This window comes from Rhinatrema bivittatum, chromosome 1 (assembly GCF_901001135.1).
Source record: "Rhinatrema bivittatum chromosome 1, aRhiBiv1.1, whole genome shotgun sequence".
Taxonomy (NCBI): Eukaryota; Metazoa; Chordata; class Amphibia; order Gymnophiona; family Rhinatrematidae; genus Rhinatrema; species Rhinatrema bivittatum.
This window is the reverse complement of record NC_042615.1, coordinates 640,654,920-640,681,636: the sequence shown is the minus strand read 5'-3', so window position 1 is coordinate 640,681,636 and position 26,717 is coordinate 640,654,920. Positions and strand designations below refer to the sequence as shown.

General features: G+C 42.7%; 1 protein-coding gene across 1 annotated transcript in view; it reads right to left on the bottom strand.

The window, feature by feature from the left end:
* SLCO4C1 (solute carrier organic anion transporter family member 4C1) overlaps nt 1–26,717 on the bottom strand; it is a 203,386-nt gene that overhangs the window by 20,775 nt on the left and 155,894 nt on the right. The window contains exons 9-10 of the mRNA XM_029572679.1: nt 16,232–16,385; nt 6,525–6,721 (exon numbers count right to left, since the gene is read on the bottom strand). Of these exons, the coding sequence (XP_029428539.1) occupies nt 6,525–6,721; nt 16,232–16,385 (351 nt within the window). The remainder of the gene's footprint in view (nt 1–6,524; nt 6,722–16,231; nt 16,386–26,717) is intronic.

Genomic DNA, 26,717 nt, shown 5'->3' with positions numbered 1-26,717 from the left:
GGACTGCCTATCCTTCCTGCCTGCACTGGTCCCGGTCAGCCTGAGTTCCTGGACTTTCTGTCTCAATACCAAGTCCCAGGGACCCGGTGCCCTACGGGCTCGTCCCGGGGGGTTCCTGGTTCCTGGGTGAACGCCTTTTACTTGTGGCTCCACCCCCCGGCCTGCCCTGTCACCCTAGGTAGGCTGGCCCAAGGGTCCACTATCTCACCAGCAGTGTCCAACTGCAACAACAACATGCACAAATACACACAGTCAAGGCCAAATGTAATAAACTGTGCAGAAACCCGCATTAATGTGGTAACTCACGAGTGATTCACAGGGGCGAAAGCCTTTCCCTTTCATAAAACAGTGAAGTTTGTGGTTCGGGACTGGGACTAAAGGTGGGTATTGCAATATTTAACCTCTTCATGTTCTCTCTCTCATTCTGTACAGCTCAGTGGTAAAAAGTAAACAGTGGAGTGCCTCAGGGATCTGTACTTGGTCTGATGCTTTTCAATATATTTATAAATGATCTGGAAAGGAATACAATGAGTGAGGTTATCAGATTTGCAGATGATACAATATTATTCAGAGTAATTAAATCACAAGCAGATTGGGATTAATTGCAGGAGGACCTTGAGAGACTGAAAGATTGGGTATCCAAATGGCAGATGAAATTTAATGTGGACAAGTGCAAGGGGTAAGCATAGAGGGAAAAATAACTCATGCTATAGTTACACAATGTTAGGTTCCATATTAGGTGCTACCACCCAGGAAAAAGATCGGCTCAGTGTGCTGCAGCAGTCAAAAAAGCAAACAGAATTTTAGAAGTTATTAGGGATGTGCATTGTTTTTTTGACGGATGAAAATATTGTACAATATTTTCTAATCTGTCATATATCGGGGGTCCCCGAAATGATAGGAAAACCCAACAAAACATTTGTGTGGTTTTCTTATCGTTTCGGGGGGGGGGGGGGGAGAAAGGGCACACAGAAAAAAAAAACCCAAACCCACCTGACCCTTTAGATCTAATTATTTACAATCCCCCACCCTCCCGACCCCCCCCCCAAAACTTAGCTAAAGTACCTGGTGGTCAAGCGGGTGTCCCGGGAGCGATCTCCTGCTCTCGGGCCGTTGGCTGCCACTAATCAAAATGGCACCGATGGCCCTTTGCCCTTACCATGTGACAGGGGCTATCAGTGCCATTGGCCGGCCCCTATCACATGGTAGGAGCAATGGATGGCCCACGCCATTTTTTAAGATGGCGCCGGCCGTCCATTGCTCCTACCATGCAAAATGCAAAATGTATCATAGCATCTGGAAAACGTGAAGGTAATCATGATTACCCCAGAGATTCAAAAACATACAACCACACTAATGTCAGAATAGAGTAAACCAGCCTCCAGACACGTGCTTAACTTAACTCCTGCCATTTTGATTAGTGGCAGCCGACGGCCCGAGAGCGGGAGGTTGCTCCCGGGACACCCGCTGGACCACCAGGTACTTTAGTTAAGTTTGGGGGGGGAGGTTGTAAATAATTAGATTTAAAGGGTCGGGTGGGGTTTTTTTTTTCGGCTCGGGACAGCCAAAAGAAAAAACCGTCCGGGCCGCGGGAAACGGAAATTCCCACGGGTCCACGATACTGAAACTGGAACCAATTCCAGCACCCGATTCACATCTCTAGGAGTTATTAGGAAGGGAATAGTGAATAAAATGGAAAATGTCATAATGCCTCTGAATCGGTCCATGGTGAGGCCGCATCTTGAGTACTGTGTACAATTTTGGTCACCGCATCTCAAAAAAGATATAGTTGCACTGGAGAAGGTACAGAGATGGGCAACCAAAATGAAAAAGGGGGTGGAACAGCTCCCCTATGATGAAAGGCTAACGAGGTTAGGGCTGTTCAGCTTGGAGAAAAGATGGCTGAGGGGGGATATGATAGAGGCCTACAAAATCATGATACCGGTAATTGCTGGAAATGAGGCAGAGATTTCTTCAGCTGACTTGCAAAATGTACCATAGCATCTGGAAAACGTGAAGGTAATCATGATTACCCCAGAGATACAAAAACATACAACCACACTAATGCCAGAATAGAGTAAACCAGCCTCCAGACACGTGCTTAAACTTAACTCCTGCCCTGACCCTAGCACTAAAAAACCCGCATACAAAAACCCACACTAACCAAAGTGTGCATAGCCCATGAATAGTTAATTGCCTCCTTTGCATGCCATTTGCATGTAGTCGCACAAAGCTAGCCGTAGGTTTGTAAGCATAAGACTAGTGTGGGAATAATGCACGTAAAAACCCACCGCAGCTTTAGCTTAGCTTATTACATCAGCCCCTACGTTTGTACCATTCACTGAGTATAAGAAGAAGCATTGTTTAGACAAGGGCCATAGGGGTAGATTTTAAAAGGTTGCATGTGGGCATACATGTGCGTGCGCTACCCAGCGTGTGCACATGTACACCTGATTTTATAACTTGTGCGTGCAGGCATGCGCAAGTTATAAAATCAGAAGTCAGCGCGCGCAAGGGGGTACACAATTGTGCACCTTGCGCGCCAAGCCACGCAGCCTTCCCCCATTCCCCCTAACCTGACCTTCCTACCCCTTCCCCTACCCCTACTCTAACCCCCCCTCCAAATGTTTGTTTTAACTTTTGCGCCTGCCTCTGGGCAGGCGCAAGTTGTGCGCGCCAGCCAACTGCCAGCACGCGATCCCCGGCACAGCAACAAATGGCCCCTGTGCCAGGAGCCGCTGACCCTGCCCCAGATCGCCCCAGACCGCCCATGCCCCGCCCCCTCCCCACCCCTTTTTGCAAGCCCCGGGACTTACATGTGTCCTGGGGCTTTACACGCGCCACCCTTTTAAAATACGGCCCATAGTTTTCAAGCTTATGTTGGACTACTATTAAATGTATATACCCTTCCCCTAGAAGGGAGTATCTTGCAGGTTATCTCAACTTTTGAGAGCAATTTTGGATTTTTACACCAAACTCAACTTCTCCTTATGGTTTGAATGATTCAATTGCATGGGCACTACTTTTTAGTTTGGGCATGCCTTTGTTTTCATAGTAAGTTACACTAACAGTCAATGATTTAGACCATTATTGGTTGAAGCATTTTAATATATTTTCCAATGGGATGGTCCCACATAACGTGATTGGATGATCCATCTACTAATTTCCAGTGAATCCTGATAAAGTATGTTTGCCTTTCATATTACATCTAAGAGACATTGAAGTCTTTAACAAATAGAGGGTTTTGAGACCATGACAACCTTGAAGCTCCCCTTATGCAGGGGCACCAAAACATGTATTTGTTTCAGGATCTGGAACTTCTGCAATATTTTGAAAGATAAGTCTGACTGCTTACAAGATTGTGGACTATAACAACATTACTGAAAGGATAAGTGGAATTTTACTCAATATTTAAGCGGGTGAAGAAAAACCAATGAAATGAATGAAATTTCCAAAAAAACTGTTTAGATAAATTGGACCAATGATTATATCTAAGAACTCTCTATTGCTAACAGTCCACTTTGCCTTGGGTTCATTTATGATGGGCCTAATTTTCAAATAATTGTATTAAATATTTGGTGTGGACTTATTAATGCTGCATTGATTTTGTACTAAGAGCATAAGAACCAACAAACCCAGCATCTTGTTTCCAACAGCAGCCAATCCAGGATACAAGTACCTGGCAAATACCCAAACATTAAGGGGCGCGTAAGTCCCGGGGCTTTCCTGGGGGAGCATGTCGGGGGCGTGTCGCGGCAGTGCGTCATTGGGGGTGTTCCGGGGGCAGGGCCGCAGGCGTGGTTCCAGCCCGGGGGCGTGGCCAAGGCCTCCAAAACTGCTCCCAGGTCGGGGCAGGAAGGTGTAACTTTTATAATAAAGGTAGGGGGGGTTAGATAGGGCTGGGGGGTGGGTTAGGGAGGGGAAGGTGGGGGGAGGGAACGGAGGGAGGCTGCGCGGCTCGGCCCGCGCAGGCTGCCGATTCTGTGCAGCCTTGCGCTCGCCGACCCCGGATTTTAAAAGATACGCGCAGAGTACTCTTGTTTGTGCTGGATGCGCGAACAAATGTACGCGCTTGCGTACTTTTTAAAAATCTGCCCCTAAATAGATGCATGCTACTAATGACAGTAATAAGCACGGACTATTTCCTAAGTCAGCTTGATTAATAGCATTTTATAGACTTCTCCTCTAAGAACTTGTATAAATCTTTTTTAAACTCAGCTAAGCTAACTCTTGCAGTTCCATGTAATTGGTTTGTGAACTAACAACTTTGAATACATTTTTGTCATCTGCAAATTTGATCACCTTACCCATCACTCCCTTTTTCAGATCATTTATAAATATATTGAAAATTACTGGTCCTAGTACAAATCCCTGAGGGCACTCCAAATGTTGTCAAAACCTGAGATTTTTAGCAAATTTTGGTGGATGTTTTTTATGTAACTCACCATGAACCATGGAGTAAATGAATAAGAAATATATTAAATAAATACACTCATTCATAAATAAAAACCAGTTTCTGTGCTTTCTGTTGGTGCTTTAATGTTCTTGTTTTAGGATGTGAAAAGCTTGCATCTTCAAACTTTAAATTTGTCAGCCATATTAAAGCAGCCTCTTTACCCAACCACTTTGTTGGTAATGTAACCGTTAGTAAGGAGGCAGTAAAGAGGTCCCAGACAACTGATCCGCAAAGATAAACTTTTATTGCCAGCAAGATGCAGCTAAGACAAAGGCTTAGAACAACTGCATGCCACTCCCCTTAAGGAGCAGGCTTTTATACATTCTTTTAAGTAGGCGTATCTTACAATCAGACCATTGCATATGTCATTTGACAGACATAATATGATGGACATTTTATAGCAGCAAGTTAATTATTACAGTACAAAAATGTAATTATAAAATGGTAGTGCGTTCCACCCTCTTCAAGAAGAATGGAGACTTCATCTCCCTATTATTGAGAGGTGTATCTTTCTCGTATCGATGCTCAATTACTTTCTCAATAATAGGGAGATGAAGTCTCCATTCTTGAAGATCAGTTGAACGAGCTAATAGAACTTTGAAAAGTCAACTAGCTAAACTATGTCAAGAAACAAAAACTAAATGGCCAGATGTTCTTCCATTAGCTCTATTGCATATTCGATGTACTCCAAGAAAATCTGGTCTAACGCCTTATGAAATGATGGAAGTGGTGGTGGTCTTGCATACATCATTTCATAAGGCATTAGACCAGATTTTCCTGGAGTTGTTTACAGATTGACGATAAGAGTCAAGTTATTGAAGAAATTACTGATCGCATGGTACGACTAGCTCATGTTCCTGTACAAACCTGGTCTGGAGCCTTTGATTGGACTTCATCAATGCCTAGTTGGATATCTTCCATCCCAGGATTTAAGGAACTCTTCATTCCTATAATACTATGTTTAATCTCTTGTATTATAATCCCTTTATGTCTTCCTTTTTTCCTCAGGTACTTACGTACAATGATGGAAACCATAGCTGACCGAAGAGCAGCAGCTCATATTATGATGATGAATCAGTATACTTCAGTTTCAACACTCCCCTCAGATTCAGATTATGAAGATTTCTTTTAAATAATCTTTACAATAAAGTTAATTTTAACTTTAGGATCTTGTTAGGATTAAGTCCGGATACAAAGGGGGGGTGCTCCTCTAGGGACCCCTCGTCTCAACCCCGGTGAAGTAAACAACAACCTGACAGAATATTAGGGTCCTTAACATTAAGTATTGTACTAATTATTGTTTGTCATTTCAGCTACCTCATAAGATGATACTTACGCCTTCTAAAGAAGTTGAAGTATCAGAGGGGGGATTGTAGGAGCTCAGATTCCTATGAACAATCGTTGAATGTGAGAAAACTGAAAACTGATTAACAACGCCAGCATTGAAATGCACAGCCATATTGAATGCACTAATATCTGACACGCACTGGAATGCACTACGTACTGACATACTGACATGCAGTGGAACGCACTACCATTTTATAATTACATTTTTGTACTGTAATAATTAACTTGCTGCTATAAAATGTCCATCATATTATGTCTGTCAAATGACATATGCAATGGTCTGATTGTAAGATACGCCTACTTAAAAGAATGTATAAAAGCCTGCTCCTTAAGGGGAGTGGCATGCAGTTGTTCTAAGCCTTTGTCTTAGCTGCATCTTGCTGGCAATAAAAGTTTATCTTTGCGGATCAGTTGTCTGGGACCTCTTTACTGCCTCCTTACTAACGGTTACATTTTTCCTGAAATCCGACAGAAACAGTTATTGCTACATAAGAACTCCCCTGTGTTTTCATGAAACAAAACTATTCTTCATGCAGCAAAGGATACCTTTTATTGGATTAATATAAGAATTATCCACAGGTGTAATACAGGAGATTTTTAGTCCCTTCTTCACCTCAAGCTCATGGAAGCTATGAAGAATGCTGCCCAATAACAACCTTCTCAATGTGCAGACGATTATGGTTACTAGAACCCTATACTTCACATAGAAGAAAGAACATACCTGAGGATGGCTATAGTGATTGGAGTGGCACTCATGAAGGTAAAAAACACAACAAAAAAGAAAAAACCCATGAACAAAGACATGTTCTTGCATGTGGCGGGACATTTCCCCTCTCGAGCAATTGAGGAATTGAAGAAATCTCCAGCATTGGACCATGCATGTTTTGGATTTTGGACACAGGAACAATTGTGATAAATCTGTGAGTAACAAAAACAATGAATGGAAATTTATCAATGATATTAAAGGTTACAGTACATATGCATACACATTTTCAGTTTGTCTTTGAAGAGAAAAAAAACGGATCTCCTATCCCTCTTTTTTTTTCTAGTTACATTTTTACTATATAAGAACAGAAAAACACAGGAAAATCAAGATATCAGGTTTTCTGAAACAGACTATAAGAAGAATTGGTGGGGGATAACCTTAAAGTAAATTATCATATTTAACCAATAACCTTACAACATGAATTCATTAGTTTTAGGGAGCAGATACGGACAGTTTTTATGAGGTAGTCAATTAATTTATTAGCAGCATATGTGAAAACAAGAGTAATATGATACACTTTTTTTGCTGTTTGGTTTTGGTTTGTTACAATTTTAGTTTTTCAGCACAAGCACTGTCATGTAAGATAAGCAGAAAATAAATGTTATTTTTAAGCTCAACTTTGCACTTAAGAATTATGCAATTGCCAAACTAAATTAGCCCAACTGGAAGGTAATTAAGCCAATATTCTCACCCTCTGTAGTATTGCACAAGTCCAGGTGTCTGCCTCAAAATCAAGGGTTAATCCAGTGAAGCCCCTTGTATTGTAAGACAGATAAAACACAAAAAGTCTTACGGATGTCTCCGTGAGGTATGAAGGCAGAAAAAGGATAAAATATACTAATTAACCAAAAGTCTTTCAAGGAGTGTTGGCAAGAATAACTGATTCTCCGTTATGAAGCAGACTGTACTAAGTACCTAAAACTCAGTTTAGCTTGCAGGTTTATTGCAGCAGTTCTGTTAACAAAGCTCTCTTGGCAGAGATGGAGGAATCTGTGGAAAAAGCCACAAGAAAGCCCTTAGCAAAGGCTCATTCAGATAAAATCCCCAGGATAATATCTGTTCAGATATTATCAGAGGTCCAAGTCTGTCTGGGTAACTCAGATCTCTCTTGAATATTTAGTTCCATAAGATTCCAACGTTGATCTAGATTGGAAATTGCCACCTCCTATACACACAGGATTGGTAGAATGCAAATGTTGTCATCTGGGACCCAATACATAGGAATATAATCATATGCTCATTATAGTCCATCAGCAAAACAGGTGTTAGAACAATATCCATTTCATAGCTCGTCTCAGGCTGAATAAGAGTTTTAGGACAACACCAAAAACCACAAAGTCCTCTCTATAAACTATTCAAACTTGACAAACCGATGACTATATACTGTTCTTATGTACACTGATGTCCAGTATTTTTCAATAGGCTAAACTATAGAGAGAGATGTGCTTCGGGTCGGGTGCTTCGTAGAAAACTTTGTTTTCCTACGTTTCTTTTATTTTTTTGGCAAAACGGACCGGGAAAAAAAACAAAACACCATAACCCTTCAAATTTACTTAGTTACAACCCCCACCACCACCATACCAATCCCCCCCCCCCCCCCCAAGACTTACTAAAAGCCCTGGTGGTCCAGCGGGGTCCCGGGAGCGATCTCTCCCTCTCGGGCCGTTAGTTGCCACTAATCAAAATGGCACCGGTGGTGCTTTGCCCTTACCATGTGACAGGGGCTACTGGTGCCATTGGTTGGCCCCTATCACAAGAACAGCTAAGTGCAAAACAATGTTAATACATGAGACCTAAGGTGACCGTTGAAGAGAGAGCTAATTTTATGAGCACAAGAAAGGACAGGCAAAATGCTTTTATTGATAAACAAAATTTGCATTATTAAAATACTATTGGATGAGGGACACTACTAATAGATGGAAATTAAAAAAAACTTAAAAAATCATATTTAACAGTAAGGCTTTTACCAACATATGGTTTAGCCTAATGAAAATGTTATGAATCCTGCTCGCGGGCTTCCCCTGCTCGCAGGCTCCTCGCCTTTGCTGCGTTCTCGATGCGGCCGGACGCCGCCAACGTTGGGCCTTCTGCGCGGCCGGAGCCACGGACTCTGCCGCCCCTCACGGCCCAGATGCGATCCATCACGCTCCTCTTCACAGCAGTGGGAGCCACGGACATTTCCGCCTTTGTCGCGGCTGGAAGCCGCAGTCCCCGGGCTTGCCTGGCGGCCGGAGCCGCCCTCGGGTCCTCCTGCAGCAGCAGGAGCCACTGCCGTCGTCAGGGCCTGCTCCTCGGCCCAGCCCTGCTTCTCCGCATCGATGTCGGTGCAGGACCGCTGTCCACGGTCCTGCACAGCTTCCTGTTCCTGATCCTAGGCACGCGGCCGTGCCTCCTTGCCAGATTTAAAGGGCCCACGGCCGGATATGCCCTGGGCCCCACCTAAAGACCATTTCCTGTATCAGCCCTAAAAAAGGGCTGCTCCTGCATTCCACCTTTGCCTTCCATCGGAGTTACTTTGCTCCTGGAAGTTTCTGTCTTCCAGCGCTCCATCAGGTCCTTTTCTTTCATCGTTGGAGCTCCATGTCTCGTCTGCTTCTTGTGCCATGTCTTCGTCTTCTGAGGTCCTCGTCCAGGTCTCCTGATGTCTTGTTTCCCAATGTCTTGCTTCCTGATGTTCTTCTCCAGTGCCTTCCAAGTTCTCCTGCGCTCTTGAGCCTTCTTGTCCTGCCAGCTCCAAGGTTCTCCAGGTGACACGTCTCCGTCATTGGAGTTGCCTGCAGCTGGATTCATGTCCTGTGCTCCTGAGCCCTTTTTGACCTGCCAGCTCCTGTGGTTCTCTGGATGACACCAGCTCCATCATCGAAGTCTTGCCTCGGCTGGATTCCTTCCTGCGCTCGTCCCCCTCTCCACATGGTCCGTGACCAGCCTCCTTAGGATGTGTAGGGCACGCAGTGGGACAGGGTGGTCCGTGACCAGTTCTGTGGTGGACTGTGTAGGGCGCCCTGAGAGACAGTGCCAATGTCTAACCTTCCCAGCTTCTCATCTTGATTTGTCCAAGTTCTTCGTCTCGTTGAGAGTCTTCCAAGATCCTCATCCATTTCCAGCATCTCCATGTCTTTGTGTCACAAGGCCTCAGTCTGCCCTCATCCTCAGTCCGGCCTGCTGCTCCATGCCGATCCAAAGCGGCAGGTCCGAAAGGGCTGGGAACTGTTGAAGGACTGTTCATCAACCAACATCATCTTGTTGGCTCCGGGATCATGCAGGTCCGGCAGAGGGTAAGACCTTGTCTCCGTCATGCTGGGACACACCTCCAACCCTCGGTCCAGTCCTAGATTCGTCTGGGGTCGGGCCGAGGCCCAAGGGCACACAAAAACCCTTCTGTAACAGAAAAATACCAGACCTCAGGGTACATAAGAAAAGTATATAGTCCTCTGTTTGTCAAATCTGAATAAAAGTTTTACCAAGGACATGTTCTCAATTCTGGTTCAAGGTTCTCCTCTCATTTGAAAGGTGATGATAACTCTCAGATAAGGAGAAACAAATACAGTCTTTTCTCCTCTGTGTGAAAAACAGTCTCATATAAAGTTTCCAAAATCATCACACAGCTGCAAAACCCCATGTCTGTGTGGATAGCAGAAGGCCTCAAAAGTTCATGATGCACATCCTATTTAAGGTCACTGGCATTTACCCTACACAACCGACCGGTCAAAAATAGCTTAGGTATTGCAAATACAATACAATTTCCTAATCCTCTTTTATAATTAATCGCCAGCTATGGCAGTCTACTTAATTACTCATTTTTTCAATTAAAAAATCTCAGTTTTAGATTTTTGTTCTTTCTATAACCATTTTGTATTTAAAAATTGTAACATTGCTACTGTACCTTCTGGTAAGATTATGAAATATCTGTTTTATGGTCAACTGAGTAATATAGATCTTATGGTCTGTTGCCAATGATTGTCATTTCCATTTCCAAAACATTTGACACTTGACATGTTACTCATTGCAACCAACTGTCCAGAAGATATTCACTTTTGAAGTACAGGAATTTTAAATGTACTTAGATAATGGTTTACAACTTATATTGCATGAGAAAAGCTCACAAATAAACCACAAGATTAGCATTTCAATTTCAATTTACATTGTATATGCTATACAATTTTCAAAGGTCTGCCTGCACAGCATGGAAGCATCATGTAGATTTACTTGTTGATATGAATTCCTTTTATTATGTTGCACCATCAGAAAAAAACAAATTTAAATCAAGCCATCAAGTTAATGCCATGCCACCAAAATACAACACTGCCCTTCCTGCCCTCGAAAGAATTCAAGTCTGTGGAATTCATTTTTCAGTGTGGATTCCTTTAATTAAAATGCCTTCTCCCTCTTTTAAATATTGCCTTTATAATATTATTTTAATTACATCTTCTATACTGAATTAATCTGACATCGGGAGTAGCATCTGAAATTATCAACATATCTTCTGCCCCATTAATATCAGTGCATATTTCAGTCCTGGGAATGACCTAATATCAAAACATGAGGCATAATATTTTTATAAACTTTTCCATTTCCTCTAGTGGGTAGGCCAATATTAATGTTATTTAGATGGATAAGTATAGACTTATCCGGTTAAGTGGCAGCAGCTGAATATCTAGTCCCATTCAGCAGCCACCACTTGCTGGATAAGTACTTATTCGGTTAAGTAGTTGGTCGGATAATGGGTGAGTGAGATATGGACTTTCTGGGGAGGAGTTACTTATCTGGTAATTTAGGGGGTCATTTTTCAAATTGCATTAGGGCCTTATCACAAGCAATAAATAAAGCATCATGAGATGCGTATGCAAATGTAAACAATTCAGTCAAGTGGGAGGCCAATGTAACCCAATATTTAAAAAGGGCTCCAGGGGCAATCTGGGAAACTATAGACCAGTGGAGCCTGACTTCAGTGCTGGGGAAAAAAAGTGGAAACTTTTCTAAAGATTAAAATCACATAACATATAGAAAGACATGGTTTAATGGAACTCAGTCAATATGGATTTACCCAAGGAAAGTCTTGCCTAACAAATCTGCTTCTTTTTTTTGAAGGGGTTAATAAACATGTGGATAAAGGTGAACCGGTAGATGTAGTGAATTTGGATTTTCAGAAAGCATTTGACAAAGTCCCTCATGAGAGGCTTCTAAGAAAACTAAAAGGTCATAGGATAGGAGGCGATATCCTTTTGTTGATTACAAACTGGTTAAAAGACAGGAAACAGAGAGTAGGATTAAATGGTCAATTTTCTTTTCTTTTTTTTTATAATTTTCTTTTTCCAAAACTCAAGTATATACTTGTACCAGAAAAATGAGATACATAACATGAAGATATTATCTTAATATTAAGTACCACAAGTATATAAGAAACATATCAAATATCTCCACATATCTCTTAATAGGAAAATGGGAGACCAAGGGTTTACAGAGCGAGAGAGGAAATAAGAAAAAAAGAAATCTCCAGAAGTATCTCCTGCATTAACTTAACAGACCCCCCCCCCCCCCCACAAAATACAATTTAGGAGTGTGAATCCAGATATGCTCTTAACTGAAGGCTCAAAGAACAAGTATTTAGAATTATGAATATAAAGTAAACATTTACACAGATATCTTAAGGAAAATTTAGCACCTCACAATACCACCTCTCCTCTCATTAAAAGAAATTTCTTTCGCCGTTCTTGTGTGGAGCTAGTTATGTCGGGGAAAATCTGAACTTTCTGCCCATGAAATAGTTATAATTGATTTTGAAAAAAGAATCTTAAACAGAGTTCCTTTCTGAAACAAATGTGAAAGTCTGAATAGTAGTTTCTTGGGTTAGTTGAAATATTTAAAGAGGTATCGTGAGGTTGACTCCCAGATGTTTCATCCTTGGAGGAAGGCAAATAATAGATTTTTGTTATAAATGGAACTGCTTCATTAGGAATTTTAAGAATTTTAATGAAGTAATTTCTAAATAAGTCCTTCGGAGACATCATTTTTAAATACAGAAAGTTCAACCCTTAGAAGAATTTTCCAAATTTTCCAATTTCTTTGAATGAATAATATCAGTTTGAATCAAGTTACTCTGAATAAATGGTCAATTTTCTCAGTGGAAAAGGGTAAACAGTGGAGTGCCTCAGGGTTCTGTAATTGGACTGGTGCTTTTCAATATATTTATAAATGATCTGGAAAGGAATACGATGAGTGAGGTTATCAAATTTGCAGATGATAGAAAATTATTCAGAATAATTAAATCACAAGCAGATTGGGATAAATTGCAGGAGGACCTTGCGAGACTGGAAGATTGGGAATCCAAATGGCAGATGAAATTTAATGTGGACAAGTGCAAGGGGTAAGCATAGAGGGAAAAATAACTCATGCTGTAGTTACACAATGTTAGGTTCCATATTAGGAGCTACCACCCAGGAAAAAGATTACAGCAGTCAAAAAAGCAAACAGAATGTTAGGAATTATTAGGAAGGGAATAGTTAATAAAACAGAAAATGTCATAATGCCTCTGTATCGCTCCATGGTGAGACCGCACTTTGAATACTGTGTACAATTCTGGTCACTGCATCTCAATAAAGATATAGTTGCGATGGAGAAGGTACAGAGAAGGACAACCAAAATGATAAAGGGGATGGAACAGCTCCCTTTGAGGAAAGGTTGAAGAGGTTAGGGCTGTTCAGCTTGGAGAAGAGACGATTAAGGGGGGATATGACAGAGGTGTTTAAAATCATGAAAGGTCAGGAATGAGTAGATGTGAATCGGTTATTTATGCTTTCAGATAATAGAAAGACTAGAGGGCACTCCATAAAGTTAGCAAATAGCATATTTAAGACTAATCGGAGAAAGTTCTTTTTCACTTGTTGCCAGAGGATAAGGTTAGTGCAGTTAGTGTAGCTGGGTTTAAAAAAGGTTTGGATAAGTTCTTGGAGGAGAAGTCCATTAACTGCTATTAATCAAGTTGACTTAGGGAATGGCCTCTGCTATTACTGGCATCAGTAACATGGGATCTTCTTGGTGTTTAGGTTCTTTCTTGTGACCTGGTTTGGCCTCTGTTGGAAAGAGGATGCTGGGCTTGATGGACCCTTGGTCTGACCCAACATGGCAATTTCTTATGTTCTTATTTATTCTATTTATTTATGTAAGCATTTTATATACTGTCGTTCCAAAAGAAGATCACAATGGTTTACAAACCCAATATTCACATTTTAGGTCAGCATATCATCAAAGTATGTTAACTATATTATTAAAATAGTCACTGAGTTGTCTTAGTACTCTTTACATCTCTTAATTACTGTCGCTCTTTCAATATCCATGTAAATTTCTGGCATTTGTTATTTTATGTTAGATTGTATGCATTTTTGAATGAAATTGAGGGGTAACGCAAATCCCATTTCAGGGAGAGGAGAGAGAGAGAGAAAGAAAGAGCCTTATTAAGAGTCTCTCTCTCTCTCTCTCTCTCTCTCTCTCTCAGCAGCTCAAGATGCAATAAATTTAACACATGTTGTAGTAAATGGCTATGCGGTATCAGGAAAATTATCCTAACCACACCCCTGTTTTTATCACGGGAACTATTTTTCACATATTTTATAGTAAAATGATAAATATAGGCCTTATCCAATAAGTAGCAATATTCAATCCTATCCAGTTAAGTTAACCCAATAAGTTAGGCCTGCTCAATAACAAGTCTAAAGCTAACCGGATAAGACTTATCTGACTAACTGGCGATTTATTCAGGTATATTCAATGGCACAGCCATCCCACTGAATATCCCATGTGAGCTGTTGTTTATTATGTCTTGAAGTTATTTATTTTAAATTATTTATATATTCCACTCTGAAAAGTTTGGGGCGGGTTACAATCTCTTGCACACAGTAATAAAACCAGAGTAAATAAATAAGATTAAAAAAAAAACAAGAAAAAACTAATAGGGTCATTTATCAAAATGTGCTAAGGCGTTTTCGCATGTGTTAAGGGCTTAATGCATGCGAAATATGGCATTAACACATGCGGAAATACCTTTAACGCATGCAATCGCATCATAACATATGGTGCGATGCAAATCTGAAAAAGAGGAGGAGTTAGGGGCGGGAGTGGGCTGGATTTACCAGTTTGTGAAGTCCTATCGCATGGCTTTAACACCGATTTTAGCTACACCTTTTTCAGTAGTGTTAAGCCATGTGATAGGTTGCGTTAAGGCTTGATTGCATTTTGCGATGTGTTCGCAAAGGCCTGTTACTAGTTTTAAAGGAGAGAGAGACAGAGAGAGAAAGAGAGAGAAAGAGAGAGAGAGAGCCAAGCCTTTATGCTCTCACCCTAGATAGGTATTTATATCTCTATGGGAGGCCCACCTAGTAACTCAAGGTGAGGTTTAGGTATTAGTGTAGGGGGTTAGGGGCCACTTTGACATTCAATGTGAGACGTACTAACAGAACAGTGCTCTCTTGTGAAGATTTGATGACCCTCTGAGTGAGGAAGCTCACCCAAAGATGAGATTTGTGCAGTGTTCTCTCAACCTAGCTTGATGTTACCCAGGTAGAGAGTCCATCATGCTTTTAAATAAATACATTGAGCAATGCAACATTACACACCCACCCCATATACTGTGGAAGAACATGAGGCTTTTCAAACCCCACAAGAACCTCAGGATATTAGTGCCAAAAAGAAGATTTCACAATCTGAATGGAAAAGAAGGCATATAGAGCAACTATGCATCAGTCAGTGACTGAGTTGGAGTTAACATGAAAGAGTTACAAAACTAATTCAGTCAATACAGAAAAATAGATTATAGGGTGAATTTTCAAAATGTTATGTGCAGAAAAATTAGCATATACTTGCGTATGTAGCTTCTACTAATGTATTCTGTATTTTATGAAAGTTCAAAATACATACACATATTTTCACTTTTGCGCACACAAATACATGCATATAAAAGGGGTGATCTGGGACATTCTGGAGCAAGAACAACATTTACAGGCATAATTTGCTATTTTAAAAGAAATGCATGTAGATTTGCCAACTTATTCGCTGAATTTTACACCTGCTAATTATTTGGCGTAAATGATATTAAACATGTTTAGTATTAACTGGGTGGGAAGTCTGGGTGAACTGGGGGAAGTTCAAGCGGAAAAACCAGAAGGACTGTATGAACTGGTGGACCAATCGGTAAAACTGATTATTTCCTTGACTTGTGAATGTTTTAAAATAAACTGATTTATGCAAGTCCTACTTTATTTTCCTGCATAAAACATACATGCATATATTTTTAGAATAGGACTGGACTCTGGCAAAAATCTTTAAAAGCTTCTTTACTGGTGAGCAATAATAAAATAATTTAGCGGCTTTGTGCAGTTCAACAAAATAATGGTAACTTACAGTACGTTTTCACAAGGCTTCTGTCTCCCTCTGGGCCTCTTTCAACCCTCTGGCCCTGGTCATTCATCCCCATTTGCAGCGATCCGCCCTAGCCCAGAATCTCTTGCTGGGTTGAGAGTTAGAGGAATGGCACAGATAGCTGTAGCTGGTCCTTTAAGGTATCCTGAAGGAGTTTTTTTAAATGCTAATTTACATCTACATTTCTGTAAGTATGACAATTTAGGTTTAAAGCCAGCAAACCTTTTGAAAATACTGAATAAGGAAATTACCTTTTGGTTATCTTCAATTGAAGAAGAAGTACATCCTGCATAGCAGGGAGAGAAATACTGGACATTATCTGCTCCACACACGGGACCATATGAAGAGCGCAAGCAGCTACAGTTTTCATTACACGGGGCTGTCACGTTTCCTAGGACTTTTGTTCTGCAAAGGAGGAAACAAATATAATATTTATGTGGCATTCCAACTATATTCCATAATAACCTATAACATCAGTAAATTAAAACATAATCAGTACACTCTGTGGGCCGGATTTTAAATACCCTGCGCGCGTAAATCTAGCCGGATTTACGCGCGGTTGTACAAATGTGCACCCCCTTGCGCGCGCCGACCCCGGATTTTATAAGATACGCGCGGCTACGCACGTATCTTATAAAATCCAGCGTACTTTTGTTCGCACCTGGTATGCGAACAAAAGTACGCCCTCGCGCAAATTTATAAAATCCGGCCCTGTGTGAATTGCATTAAACAGTATTTATGATCTCAATGGTATTTGCAAACAAAATAAACAATGGCAAGTACTTTACAGAATGCAAATGGTTGGAGGGAAAAACATAGCTTTGAATCTTAGATTGAGAGAGATATATGTATCGTGTTGAGAATCCATCCCAGGATGAGGAGGAACCAAGAGATGCAAACGCCAAAGCTGCAGGAACAACAACCTCCACACCTAAGAGAGACAGAGAGTAGTGGTGGTTGGTGACTCGCTTCTGAGGGGCATGGAGGCATCCATCTGATGACCAAACATGTTGTTCCAGGAAGTGGGTGCAAAATCCAAGACATTACAGGGAGTATGCCAAAAATCCATGTTGGCATGAATGACCCAGCTAGGTTCCAAATAGATCATATCAAAAGTGACTTCATGGCTCTGGGAGAGAGGATAAAGCAGATAAGAGCACAGGTGGTATTCTCCTCCATACCCCGAGTCAAAAATAAAGGAACAGACAAAGAAGCTTGCATTCTGGAGATAAACAAATGGCTGCGGTAATTGGTGTCAACGAGAGCGTTTTGGCTTCTTGGACCATGGGATCATATTTCATAGATTGCTGAGCAGAGATGGGGTCCACCTGTTGAAGAAGGGGTGCAGCATCTTTCAACACAAAATGGCAAACCTACTGAGATCTTTAAACTAGAATCATAACCCTAAGGTAAGTAAAACATTAAGGGGTAGATTTTTAAATTTACAGGCGTGCATATGGATGTGGTTATTTTATAATATGCGTGCATCGGCACGCACATTATAAAACATGAGGGGCGCACAGAGGGGGTACATTTTTAATTTACATATGGTGACGCGATGGTCCCCTTTCCCAGTTCCCTCCCAGTCCGCTCCAATTAAGGAAAGGACTGGGAGAGAACTTCCCTACCCCCCTACCTAACCTCCCTTACCCTTACCCTTCCCCTCTCCTCCCCACCCTCAAAACCCTTTCTCCTACCTTTGTTTTTATTTTGTTGCTTACTGCTCCTTTGGAAATAAAAATAAATAAATATTTTATTTATTGAAAGATTCACAATAAATAAAATAACATAAAAATGTAGCCTAGTGGTAAGAGCAGTGGGCTATGAACCAGGAGACCAGGGTTTGAGTCCCGCTGTCGTTCCTTGTGACCTTGGGCAAGTCACTTTACCCTTCATTACCTCAGGTACAAACTTAGATTGTAAGCCCTCTGGGGATAGCAAATTACCTACAGTACCTGAATGTAAACTGATGTGATTTGTCAGATTAAATGTTGGTATATAAAAATAAATACAATGAATGGTGTTTTATTAAATAGAGCTGAACTGGCAGGTAGAGTAAAACTTCAGCTTTAAATGGTTGTAAATGTAAGTTTGGTAAGCTATTATAACAGTTAATGGTTCAATTCAACAACAATGAAATAGTGCAAAACATTTAAAAATACTACATGCAAGACTGCTGAGGGGGGGAGGTGCACAACCCTTTCCGCGAGGCTTAATGACTCCTCTCTCCTCAGCCTGACCCTGGAGACTTGGGCAACATTTAAATGCCAACCAGAGCAGCACCGTGTTGCCCTAAAATGCTGCCTCCACTGTTTCTGCAGGCTAACACGGCTTAAAATGCTGCCTCGAGACATGACGGCCTGTAAAGAAACATGGCTCTCTAGCTGTGGGTAGCCTTCACAGCACTACCACCACCAGCCAAAGGGAAAAAAAGAAAAACAATGCTCCCCTTTTTGCAGGTAATTTAGATTTTAATTGAATTGTATTCCCTATCTTACACCTTCTTACATTACGTTTTATAGAATGTAGATACTGAAGTGTTTGTCTTAGTCTGTTAGGTTAATGAATGTTGTGTTTAAGCTATTGGTTGATTGTATTGTTATCTGTCTAGAATGAATAAAATAGACAGAATATAATAATTTTAAATAAATACAGGTAAAAATCACCTAAGATAGCCCACTAACTTAGATCCACCCTGGAGCATCCCTGGAACACCTCTTTTTTTATTTAGCTAAATTTTAGCAGAATAATGAGTTATCAATCTAGATTTTAGTCAAATGAGTATCCCTAATATTACAAAGTTAGCATTTAGCCAGATAACCCACAAGCTATCCTGCTAAATACCTTTGAATACTGAACCCAACATGATGAGAAGAAACTTAGAAATCAGTTTGAAGCAGGTAAGGAACACAGTATGGTAGGATCCACATTCAGTTTTAGATGAGGCTTAGGGACAGCAAGGTGGGAAAAGATTAACAGAATTCCAGCAGATTAACAAGACCAAGCTAGATTTCATTTTAGATAATTTAAGGGCAATGTCCAGCCCTCTAAATCCATGCCCAGCATGATTGATTAGGAAAGTCAATTATGGTCTGAAAATAGGAATTAAAGCTCTAATCAATGCTTCATTGACAGAAGGGCTTGTACTAGAAGTTTTGAAATCTGTTTTAGTCTGCCTGTTATTATAAAATTCAAAACGTAATTTGGATTTTGATGATTGCAATACTCTTAGGCCTGTCTCCAACATTCTCTTTTAAAATAAACTGATTGAGAAAGCTGTGGCTATTCAATTACAATTTATTTTTTTTTAGAAGAAGATAATCTCTTGCATCAGTATCAAGTAGGATTTAGGGCAGGCTACAGTACAGAGACATCCCTGATGGCATTGCTAGATAATGTACTGATGGACTTAGTTAAGGGAAATTAATATATACTGCTCATTTTATTGGATTTGAGCTCAACATTTGGTACAATCGATCACAATATTTTGATTGCACAGCTGGCCAGATTAGGGACTGAACTTTGGAATGATTTTCACCCATTTTTTAAAGACAAAACCAAGTCCATAGTTTTGGGAAATTTTACATCTAACTCGTGGCCAGTGGCACGTGGAATACCCCAGGGTTCTATTTTTTCACCTCTGTTATTCAATATACATTTATGTCCCCTGGGAAAACTGGTTCAGGATTTCAAGATCAAATATTTTCTATATGCAGATGACAACTAAAAAGCAGGTAGTGAAAGACATTAAAGAACTAGTCTACATACATAACCATGACAGGTGAATAGATAGCAGGGAATATATTAAAACTAAACTTTACCAAAACAAATGTCATAAGTGTTGCGCTCCCTGGCCGCTTCCGCAGCGTGGCCGGCCCCGCTCACCTCGCTACGCCGTCCATCAGCACCGGGCTCACCTCCTCTGCGACCTCAGCCAGTTTGCGGCATCCCCGGCTTCCCCGCTCACTTCGCCCGAACCAGGCCTCACAGTGGAGCTCCCACCGGGGCTCCGCGTCTTCCTGCTCCTCTGCCCCGTCCCTAGGTGCACGCGTGCGCGGCCAGCATCATCCCATTTAAAGACCCAAGCGCGGGAAACCCAGGACCGACGCTCCCCGATGATGTCACCAGCTTGCAGTATATAAGGCAGGGTTCATTCCTTTGATCCCTGCCTTGGCAATCGGGTCAATCCTTGTGATTTCTAGTTTGCCTCTGCGTTCCAATCTGTGTTGCAGTCTCGTTCCAGCCCTGTTCCAGCATCCTTCTGTTCCAGTGTCCTTCTCTCTCCTCGTCTCCCCAGGTAGTACATTCGGACTGTCTTCTCGATACTGACCTCGGCTTCCCTTGACTACGTTTGACCGCTGCCTGCCTCTGACCTTCTGTCTGCTTCTACGACCACGTCTGACCGCTGCCTGCCTCTGACCTTCTGCCTGCTTCCACGACCACGTCTGCACGCTGCCTGGAACCGACCTCTGCCTGAACTCGACCACGTCTGACTGCCTCCTGGAACTTGACCTCTACTTTGGCTGACTACCCATGGACTGATTACTGGCTCTGACCCTTGCATTGGCTGACCATGCTTCCTTGAATCTGGCCTTGATCCTTGCTATACATTCAGAGACTCTTCTGGCCTTCTCAGGCACCAAAGACTTCCAGCCTAAGTATCGACAGCGCACCCTTGACGTGGTGGGCACACCCCTGAATTTCCTATCAAGGAGATCCTGCGAGGCCCCCCTAAGACCAGGCAGCCCGGGTACCCAAGGGCTCAACCCGGGGGTACTTAGGGTTGCTAGTGGCGAAGCTCCAGCTAGCCTCTGTCTCCTCTTGTGCCCTACCTCCTGAAGGCAGGCACTCTTTGAGTCCGACCAGGGAGCCTACCAATCCTGCACTAGGCCAAGGGTCCACCTCCCAGTGCAACAATAAAGACCTATAAACCAGGCTAGCAAGAGCTAGAGAGTTTTGCTTTACTGGATGGAACCATTATTCATTGTTCAAAAGCAAGTCAAAAATATAGTCATTGCTATGTGTTATACTATGTTTAATTACACACTACTCTGTACAAATTTCAGCTCAAAATTATAAATGAATAAATGAAAATGAAATGAAACCTCATAATGAAAATGCAAGCCCTTATCACAAAAAAATTAGTTTAATGCAATACACTTGGTAGGTCTACCTGAGAAGAAATTAGTGCAAAACTATTCCCCCTCCTCTCCTACCTCCAAACTCTTTTTCTCTCTCCCTACCTGTCACCCTCTATCACTTCATTGTTTTCTCTTCAACTCCTATTTTTGGTCCTCTCCCTTCTTAGCTCTTCAAACCTTGTTCTCATCCCTCCATCTCCCTAATCTTGCTCTCTTTCCCATGGCAAGTGGGAAGCAGAAGCAAAGCAACTACCACAAGCGCTGGCATAGTGGGACTCAGGAGAGACAGCTGGCAGGAGAGACAGAGGATTGTGAAAGTTCTGCACTTTGTACTCAAAACTGCCTCTTCTTCTTCCTACCCTTGTGCAGACTTCACTTCTATTCAAGAAGCTCAGGCAACAGGAAGACAGAAGAGGAGGATGAAATAGCAACCATGGGGACAGGAAGTGCAGCGCTTTCACTGTCTTCTTCTGCCTCTGCTTTAGTTCCACATCTGGTTGCCTCTCCTGTTACTCTCATGCTGTTCCCCAACTGTGAGACTAAATGATGCAGGTGATTTAGAAGGCAGTACAGATCAGTGCTGGCAATAGATCACTGAAAGCACAGATAGTGCTTTCCAGCGATAGTGGCAGGTGCTGGTCTCCTGTAGTTTGGGCTCTCTTCTGTAGCAGCAGTGGATTGATTGTGCACCTCATGTCAGAATTCTACATACCCCTGGATGAAAACCACTGCTCTATCCCATCTCTTGTGCAGGGAATTTTTAATTACTTTGGGGCCAATGCAATAAAAAGCCAGGAAAGCGGGCGCTGAAAAGTCAGCGCCCACTTTCCTAACGCGTGCATGGCGCCCGCAAGGGGGCGCCATGCTATAACCAAATTAGGGGGGTCACACTAGCAAGGAGGCGGTAGGGTCGCTTGCGCGACCTTAGCGCCTCCTTGCTAACGTGACCCCGCTGCGGCTGCCGGTTATGAAGACCGACGTTGGTAAACTCGGTTTATTGGCAGCCATTTTCATTACTGGCAGACGGCCGGTTATGAAAAAGGACGCTAAGTTTACCGGCGTCGGTCTGCCGAGGTATTTATTTATTTTAGTTAAGAAAAGAAGTTCAGAAAAGCAGTTTTTTCTGCTTTTCTGTACTTCATTTACCTGCGCTCAGCTATTAATGCCTGCTCCGACGCGGGTTAAATAGGCGCTAATCCCCCTATTGCATTAGGGGGTGGATTAGCGCCTATTTAACCTGCTTCAGAGGGCGGGTTATACAGTGCACACAGCTGAGCGCACTGTATTGCATCGGCCCCTTTAAATGGTCAAAAAGGAACTGGAACTTAATTAACTGCATGATCTGAACCATGCACAAAATGTACAAAAAAAAAAAAATGTAGCCATCGTTGCACTAGAATAAGAGTTTCGCCTTGAACTATTATTTGTGTTGAAAGAGGAATTCAGTCAAGCAGAAACCAGCCAGTACACAAAAGGGCTGTTTTCTGAACTTCTGCTAACATTCCATGTTCACATGTGCACAACATCCTCTAATAGCTATTCAACTTGCCTTCTGTATTGTTGATATAAAAGCTACATTTCATTACATTACATTAATTCTTTCAATTGCGGTATTTTTAACTTATTTTTATCAGTGAAAAAAAACAATAATTTAATAATCATCCACTTAGTAGAATTTTGAATGCACTGTAGAAAAAACTACATTTTGCTTCTATAAACACTAAATAAGTGTTATATCTACTTAGAGTGAAGTGGAGCATAGAATGAAAAAAATAATAATTCAAGCTCTGAGCATTTTCAGTAAGCAGTGGCCTACTCTGACTCACACCTCTGCAGAGACAATGAAACATATGTTCCTGGTCTACTATTTCATCTGCAATAAAGCAAATGTTGCTTACCTGTAACAGGTGTTCTCACAGGACAGCAGGATGTTAGTCCTCACATATGGGTGACATCACAGGATGGAGCCCAATCACGGAACACTTTTGTCAAAGTTTCTAGAACTTTGACTGGCACCTACTGGGTATGCCCAGCATGGCACTAAACCTACAGCCAGCAGAGGTCCCCCTTCAGTCTTGTTTAAAGCTACAGGAAGTGCCGAAAAATAAAATAAGAAAACGTAACGAACCCAACACTGCGGGGTGGCGGGCAGGTTTCGTGAGGACTAACATCCTGCTGTCCTGTGAGAACACCTGTTATAGGTAAGCAACATTTGCTTTCTCACAGCAGGATGGTAGTCCTCACATATGGGTGAGTACCGAGCTGAAGATGTCTGAGAAAGTCACCAAATGTACCCAAGATGTGCAATAGGCACAAGGACTGGGGTGGAATTTGATAAAGATCATCCTGAACCCCAACGGGCAGGCATTGGTGTACGGTCTAGATAGAATGCTAGAGCACGTTTACAATCAAGAGTATGCAGAACCTGTTCTCCTGGTTGGAGTAGGGCCTGGGAAAGAAGGTAGGCAGTATAATGGATTGATTAATGTGAAATTCCAATACTACCTTAGGTAAGAACTTAGGGTGAATGCGGAGTACTGCCTGGTCCTGCAGAAGTTTAGTGTAAGGCGGATAGGTAATTAGGGCCTGTAACTCACTAACTGCGAGCAGATGTTATTGCCAAAAGAAAAATCACTTTCCATGTGAGATAGCCAAGATCACAGGATTGGAGAGGCTCAAATGGTGGTTTCATGAGTCGCCCCAAAACCAGATTGAGGTCCCAAGAAGGGGCCGGAGGGCGCAGTGGAGGCTTGAGGTGAAGCAAGCCCTTCAGAAAATGTGTTTCGAGGGGTTGTACTGAAACAGGAACGTCCCCGATACCTTTATGAGGGCGGCCATCGCACTGACATGCATTCTGATGGAGGACGTTTTTAGACCTGATTCTGACAAGTGCCAGAGATAGTCTAGAAACTTCGTAGTGGAACAGGTAAAGGGATCAAGGGATTGAGAAGAACACCATGATTTAAACCTGTTCCATTTGTAAAGATACGATTTTTCTTGTGGAAGCCTTCCATGAAGCAATCAGGACATGGGAAACTGGCTCCGAAAGGTTAAGTGGCTGAAGAATTAACCTTTCAACATCCAGGCTGTCAGGGACAAGGCCTGAAGATTGGGGTGGCCTAGGCACCCGTCGTTCTGAGTGATCAGAAGTGGGTCCTTTCCCAAGGGAATGTGCCTGCGAATGGAGAGGTCCTGAAGTATTAGAAACCACACTTGGCGAGGCCATTGAGGTGCTATCAGGATCACGCTTCCCTTGTCCTGAAGTAACTTCACGAGAGTCTTCGAGAGAAGTGGAAGTGGAGGGAATGCATATAGGAGACTGGTTGCCCATGAGAGGGAGAACGCATCTCTTGGCAGAGAGTGTTGGCTGCGAGTGAGAGAGCAAAAGTTCTCTACTTTGCAGTTTTGAGGTGACGCAAAGAGGTCTATGTGAGGATAACCCCAATGTTGGAATATTGAGTCCGCCACTGTGGGGTCAAGGGACCACTCGAGAGGTTGAAAGGTGCACAGCTTGTCTGCCAACACATTGTCCACTCCTGGCAAGTAGGTGGCCCTGAGGTTCATTGAATGGGAGAGGGCCTCCGCCCATATCTGCACAGCTTCCTGACACAGTAGATAGGAGCCCGTCCCTCCCTGTTTGTTGATGTACCACATGGCCACCTGATTGTCCGTCTGAATCAGGATGACCTGGTTGGAAAGGTGATCCTGAAATACCCTGAAAGCATATCTGATTGCTCGCAGCTCCAGGAAATTGATTTGGTGTTTGGCTTCCTCTGGAAACCAAGCTCCTTGTTTCTGCAAATTGGCGACATGAGCTCCCAAGCCGAGGTTGGAAGCATCAGTGGTGATTAATATTTGAGGGTCTGGAGCCTGGAAGGGTAGGCCTTGGAGGAGATTGATCTGATTTTTCCACCAGGTTAGAGAGTGACGAAGTGGGTCAGTGATGTGGACAATGGTTGATAGAGGTTGAACAGACTGAGTCCATTGTGACCTTAGCGTCCACTGCATGACTCTCATGGCCAAGCGGGCCATTGGGGTAACCTGTACTGAGGACGCCATGTGTCCCAACAGGATGAGGAAGTAGTGTGCAGTCGAGCGGTGCTGAGACTGTAGCTGGTGTGCGAGAGAAATGAGAATGAGAGCTCGCTGTCGAAGCAGAAATGCCTTTGCTTGAAGGGTGTCCAAGTCTTCCCCTATGAAGGACAAAGTTTGAGACGGAACTAAGCAGGATGTCTCGTAGTTGATGAGAAAACCTAAGAGATCAGAATGTGTAAGGTAAGATGTAGGGACGACAGAGCAGTTTGCTGAGTGGAAGCCCTGATCAACCAACCAATCATCTAGATAGGGTAGACGTGAACACCTTGAGTCCTGAGGAAGGCTGCTACTACTACGAGGCACTTGGTGAAGACTCGTGGTGCAGATGCCAAGCCGAATGGTAGCACTCAGTACTGATAGTGCTTGGGGCCTACCAGAAATCTCAGAAATTTGCGATGAGATGGAGTTATCGCAATGTGTGTGTACGTGTCCTGGAGATCTAGAAAGCAGAGCCAGTGTCCTCTTTGCAGAAGAGGAAGAAGGGAACCCAAGGTTACCATCTTGAACTTTTCTCGGTGGAGGTACTTGTTGAGGGCACGTAGGTCCAGAATTGGACGAACGCCGCCTGAATTTTTGGGGATTAGAAAGTACCAGGAATAGAATCCTAGGCCTTGTTGGGAGTAGAGCACTGGTTCTATGCTCTGGACGGGAGGAGGAGGGAGACCTCCTGTTCCAGGAGTGGTGAGTGGTCGGATGTTCCCCACGTTAGCAGAGGTGGGGAGTCCGGTAGGATGGAGAGAAAGTTCAGGTGATAACCCTGAGAGATTATGGCAAGGACCTACTGGTCTGAGGTGATTGTGTGCTACCTGTTGTGGAAATGGCACAATCAACCTCCCACTGGTATCTGAGGCAGTGAGGGCTGGCTGCTGCTCTCTATGCAGGAGTCAAAAACCGGAAGCAGGGCTTGGCTGAGGAGCTGCTTGCGGCTTTTGTTTCCGAGGTTGACGAGACTGGGCCTTATGGAAAGGTCTCCTGGAACGAGTTCTAGATGGTGGTGGATAGGACTTCTTTGGACAGAAATTGACTTTTTAGTATCCTTCCTGAATGGCTGTTTGGAGGAATACTCAGAAGGCATCAGAGAGAGTTGACGAAGGGTCTCATGATGCTCCTTGAGTTCCGCCACCGTCCGTTGAATCTGTTCACCAAACAGATTGTCTCCTATGCAGGGCAGATCAGACAATCTATCTTGTACTTCAGGGCACAAGTCCGAAGACTTAAACCAGGCCCATCTTCTTGCAGAAATAGCAGCTGCAGATACCCTGGAAGCAGTGTTGAAGATATCATAAGAGGATCTTATTTCATGCTTCCCTGCCTCAAAACCCTTGTGTACCAGGGTTTGAAGCTGTTCCTGGAATTGCTGAGGCAGGGACTCTGCAAAGTCCTGTATCTGCTTGAATAAGACCCTATTATATTGGGTCATATAGAGCTGGTAAGAGGCGATCCGAGAGATGAGCATTGAACTCTGGAAGACACGCCGGCCAATGGCATCCAGGAATATTTG